Source organism: Drosophila eugracilis, unplaced genomic scaffold (genome assembly GCF_018153835.1).
Source record: "Drosophila eugracilis isolate 14026-0451.02 unplaced genomic scaffold, ASM1815383v1 contig_927, whole genome shotgun sequence".
NCBI classification, from domain to species: domain Eukaryota; kingdom Metazoa; phylum Arthropoda; class Insecta; order Diptera; family Drosophilidae; genus Drosophila; species Drosophila eugracilis.
Genome location: NW_024573842.1, coordinates 1 through 5,279, shown reverse-complemented (window position 1 = coordinate 5,279; position 5,279 = coordinate 1). Strand labels below are relative to the sequence as shown.

Below are 5,279 nucleotides of genomic sequence, written 5' to 3'. Positions count from 1 at the left end.
TTTATATCCCCGATATCTATTTCGTTATGAATAGATTTTAAAACATTTCCATGTCCATATTTATAGACTGATTTTCCTTACTCAAGATACTAAAATAAGTTATAATTTAAAATTTGACAACAACCAAAAACTTGCTGCATTTATTAAAATCAGAAAGGTTTAACCTATTCAGATTGTGAAATAAGAGCAAAAGGACAAAAATATTTGAAGTGGAAAATAAAGAATTTTAATTTTGATAGAACTTAATTTGTTTATTATTTATTATAAATATTTCTCCATACTAAATTAATTAAAAGGGTTAAGAACGCAATGATAATGTTATTCATAATAACCTGGGAAGATAATAGTCCTTTTTGTTTTAAAAGCTCATATTTAATCTTAGTTCTTCAAAAAATCTGTTCTTGGTCGATATTTTAATAAATATTTTAATAAAATTTAAGATTTTTATTTATTATTTATTTCTTCCAAAAAATTAAGTAAATTTTACGTGTGATCTAATGAAAAACCTTTTGTTTTATCAAGCTTTTACATTTTATAATAACTTTCACTTGAACAACCTTTTTTATTAAATATCTTCATTTAAATGTTCCAAGTAGTTAGAAAATGGTTATGCAGAAGCAATCGCCTTGCCGACTGCTATCACAACCTCGGCAGCAATGGGAGCCAAAAAGGGCAACCAGAATCCTCCTTGGGCCGAAACACCGTCGACTTTCTGGGATGTTTGATCCTTATACCTCCTCACAAAGATATCAGCATTATGGCGTTCCTCAGTTGTTAGATCCAGCTTATTAGAGTATTTCTCATAGTAGTCTACAAATGCAGGCACATTGCGGGCCCTAGTGGATGTGTCAGCCGGAGGGTTGCCAAACAGTCCACGACCCTTAGTCACGAATTCATCATCACCTTGGCAGTGTCCTGTGCCCAGGAGACATCCAACGACAACCAAAAGGCAGCTACAAATATTTAATATTTCATTTTTTTGGCTTTGACTCACATTTTTGTCATAGCTTACCTAAATTGCAGTGCGGAATTCATCTTAGACGGTGATGTTACTCCTCGAACTGATCGATTGAAACTTATAATTAGTGCACTCCATACTTCTGTATTTATAGCTGATTTAAGTTTGAAAATCTGCTGTGTTATCATATTGGGATTATGCTAGTTCAAATCGCTGAGTTGTCAATATCAGCGTATAACGTAAAACTTATTGGGCTTGGGTAATGCATTCAAAGATAAGGAATACAAATTCAATGAATAATCTCTATTCTTAGAAGTTTTTAAGTGCATTGTGCCAAATGTTCACAGTCATTTTTATTTTTATAACTAAACGACTGGTGTATCGAATAATTTATTTAGTTAGTTATTTATCTAAGGTTAACAATTAGTAAAAACTAAGAGCTAAGAAATGGCTAGGATCAATAGCAGCTAAGGCCTTCAGCTCGACTAGAATTAAAATATGGCCTGTACATAATTAACTTAAGAGTATATACAAGATATTACTATGGTTTGCTATTTACATTTTATTTACAGAAAAAAGTGATTTAGATTAATTTGGGAGGTGATATGGGAATTGTCCAGAAACTTGAGGATGTTTAGGGAGTTTGTACCTGTGGGGGGTCGCTATGACGGTGATTGGATCAGGGTTTTGGTGGAATAGAGATCTTTGCGGGGAGAGGGAGGGGCACGAACAAATTATGTGATGGATAGCAATCTGGGAGATGTTGCATAATGGGCACACGTTGTTCCTGGTTCTGTCCAGGTAGTGGGAGTTTGTTAGGAATGAGTGTCCCAGTCTGAGACGGGTGATGTGGTTTATTCTCTACTGTTTAGGGAAAACTTTTAGAGGGGCTGGGTAGTCGTTGATAACCTGAGTATTTCTTGGTAACAGTCGGAGGTACGCAGTTGTGATTGTTTCTCTGGTAGGAGAGATTTTAAGAAATTGGATGCATCACTGGGGCTTAGGTTAGGGGTGTAGGTTAAGGGAAGAATTTGGCAGCACGTTTTGCTATAAGGTCAGCTTTTTCGTTATTTGGAATACCCATGTGACTGGGGATCCAGATAAGCTTGATTTTTGGGAAGTATTGAGTGATCGTATTTCGTGCTGCGCTTGGATAGTGTAAATGGTTGTCGTGGTTTAGGATCCCGGAAGCTGTTTGCCTGGCAGCTTAGCGCAGATGTTTATTGCCTCCTGGATTCCTGTTTTTATCGTGATGCTGTAGGTGGTTATACCATCGGCTTTAGAGCTATCTGTGTAGACGAAGTTGTGATTAGGATAGGATGACTTGAGGGAGAGGAAGAGTTGTTGGAAAACGCTTGGGGCAGTAGTAGTCTTATTAAATTTAGAGATAGAGGTGTTTTTGGCTTTGATGATGTTGTGAATGCTGAATTTTTTGGAGGGTATCTTTTTAATTAAGAGGATTGGGATAAAATGGGAGTTACAGAGTTTTAGAACTAGGTCTGTGGTACTGGGGTATCTATAGTTTCTTTTTTCGGATTTGGTGAGATTTTTTAGGGGGGTATCTATAGACTAAGAGAGGGTTTTGGAGAGTTTACCGGTAAGGAAGTACCTTTTGTTGCTTTATTTCTTTATTGATGCCCGACTCAGCCAATAGGTTGTTGGTTGGCGTAGAGCGAAAAGCACCCAGGGCTAATCTTATTGCAGAGTTAAGGGAGGTGTTTAGGCGGTTGAGCTGGGATTTTTGTGCACCTCCGTAAATGGGGAGGCAGAAGTCATTTTTGGTCACTATAAGGGATTTTACTATTTGGACAAGAGTTTCTGTATTAGTATTGTAATTTGGGGAAGATAGGTGCTTGACAATGCCAAGCGTTTTTGTGAGGTCGGATTTGAGTTTGTTGATGTGTGAGGTCCAGTTGTACCTGTGGATCATGGTAAGGCCTAATATTTTGAGAGTTTTGGTGCTTGGGATAGTGGTGCTTCCTGAAATTAACTTAACCTTGCAGTTGTGTTTGCGGCAGATGTGGAGGAGTTGACATTCTTCAACAGAGAGAATGGAGCCTAAATGCCAATAGTGCTGGCCTTCTATCGAAGGCGATAGAGCAATAGATATGGATGCCAGGTGGTCTACGAAGAGTAGACTGTCCAGCACAGATTTGCCTCCTTTGAATCCGAATTGGCTCTTGTGTATTTGTCGTTATTTGAAACGAACCAACACAACCTCTTGGCCACAATTTTGTCGAGAACTTTAGATAGGCACGGGTTTAAGGAAATGGGTCTATACGAGGAGATTTCTGTTTTGGGTTTATTAGGTTTAACAATGGGGAGGACAAGGCTAAGCTTAAGTAATTGGGGAATGTGGGAAGAGAGGATGCTGTTAAAGAGAGAGAGAGAGGGAGAGAGAGAGAGAGAGAGAGAGAGAGAGAGAGAGACAGGATGCTGTCTGAGTTTTACAGGGATAGGAAGGTTTTTGATCATGGAGTAGGAAATTTGGTCAAGGCCTGGGGTTTTGCCTCTTAGAGAGCTCAGTGCGGATGAATATTTTTCATATTTTTATTGGGTTTCTATTTCATCTATTAGCATTTATGCTTAATCATCATTTCAGTGCGGATGAATAATATTTTTCATATTTTTATTGGGTTTCTATTTCATCTATTAGCATTTATGCTTAATCATCATTTCCACAAACGTAAGCGATAAAGAACTGTTTCTTTGCAAAGAAAGCCAAAGAATTCCAGAAGGTTTGCCCACTGGCCGCTTGCCATCTTTGTAAAATGGTCCATTAAGTGCACTTTAATTTTAAATATTTGATATAATTCATTTTGAAAAGAGTTAAAATGTTGACTGGTTACCTTACAGAACAGCCGTTAAACCACCATCCACCATGCTTTTGTACCGCGCAGTTAAGAGGATCTGCGTCGTTATCCTTGTCAAATGTGCTAAATTTCATTTTCTTATGGTAGTCAAGCGAGTCCCCTGCTGTGCCAGAATAATTTCCAATAGAGTTTAACTTATAAAATTCCTCCTCACTTCCAATCTTAAAGCTATCATATCTAGCAAAATTAGTAACTCCTTGTACATCCCGAAGCTTAACATATAGCTCCATTTGACTATTTGTCTTCGTCAGGAGATGTAATCTGTCGAGGCCGATGAAAAACTCGTTTCTTATGTCCCCGAATCCACGTTTATAGGTCTCCCAGTTCCTAAAGAAATCCTCGGATCCATCAGCACGCCTCTGAATTACCATCCATCCAGTTGGCTTGCATGGAGTTTCGAATGTTTGGCCATGAACTGTAATGTTGTAAATGCCTTCTGGACCATCGATGGGACATCTGTCTTTTTGGGTGCACTTCGTCAGGTGACTTTGCAAGTTTTTGTTAGACGACACCAAAGTACTTATTTTGTTTTTTATGACAGTGCAATGGTCGTTGGGCATAGGTTTTTCCCGATTTCGTTTTGAAAGTCTAACACAGTCTACAAATGATAATAAATTTATGAACAACATCAGAGATATACTGTTTTTCATAGTTCTGTACTTGTGAACTTCAATCTGCCTAAGACTAAACTAAACTGAAAGGGTGTTTTTATCTTAGTTATTACTAGAATTAGTTCGTTCTGGTTTACTGCTCCGTTATTAGCAAGACGAATTACAAATTTAATTATATATATATTATTGTCAAAAAAGTCTTGCGGTATAAAATTGGTTACAATAATGCGATTCAAGTCAAATATGCGCCGTTTTGTTCGATCGCACGTTCCCAACGAGATGCCAACTTTATAATGCCCCTCTCATAGAAGCTCGCTTCCCTACTGGCAAAAAACTCGGAGCAAGGCGCATCTTCGACCACCTCTACACCAGAACGAAAACGTTGATACCATCGTTACGCGGTGGAAATGGAAACTGTATTGGCGGCTTGAGATGCATTTTTGCCTTTATCGTAGTAGTACTGTAAAATATGCCGTATTTTCTCTTTATTTTGCTCCATGATTGCGACGCTATAACTCACGAACGACTTAAAAGAAAATGCAATCAATCAAACACGTTTTAGCGCGAGAAATGAGCTTTCCAAAAAGGTATGGTATGACCTGATGTGACGAATAAAACAAGAACTACGCGCTTTCAGCGCCAACTAGCGAAAATACCGCAAGACTAAGATGTGTGGGGTTTTATTTATTATATCAAGATTTATATTACATTTATTGATTAACTTACGTTTATAATATAATAATAATAATAATAATAATAATAATAATAATAATAATAATATAATAATAATATAATAATATAAACTTTATATTACACTTTTTTAACTAAAACGTCGTT

The 5,279-nt window shown here is 37.2% G+C and overlaps 1 protein-coding gene across 1 annotated transcript; it reads right to left on the bottom strand.

The window, feature by feature from the left end:
* Positions 1-444: 444 nt before the first annotated feature.
* On the bottom strand, positions 445-1,112 carry LOC108102476 (protein Turandot E-like). The gene is made up of 2 exons (XM_017207489.1): positions 1,013-1,112; positions 445-953 (listed from the first exon to the last, which is right to left on the bottom strand). The coding sequence occupies exons 1-2, from the start codon at positions 1,033-1,035 to the stop codon at positions 608-610; spliced, it is 369 nt and encodes a 122-aa protein (XP_017062978.1). The 5' UTR covers positions 1,036-1,112; the 3' UTR covers positions 445-607.
* Positions 1,113-5,279: the final 4,167 nt, after the last annotated feature.

Coding starts and splice junctions, on each gene's coding strand:
- LOC108102476 (XM_017207489.1), bottom strand. CDS start 1,035: ATGAATTCCGCACTGCAATTTAG. Junction 954..1,012: donor AATTCCGCACTGCAATTTAG/GTAAGCTATGAC, acceptor AAATATTTGTAG/CTGCCTTTTGGTTGTCGTTG.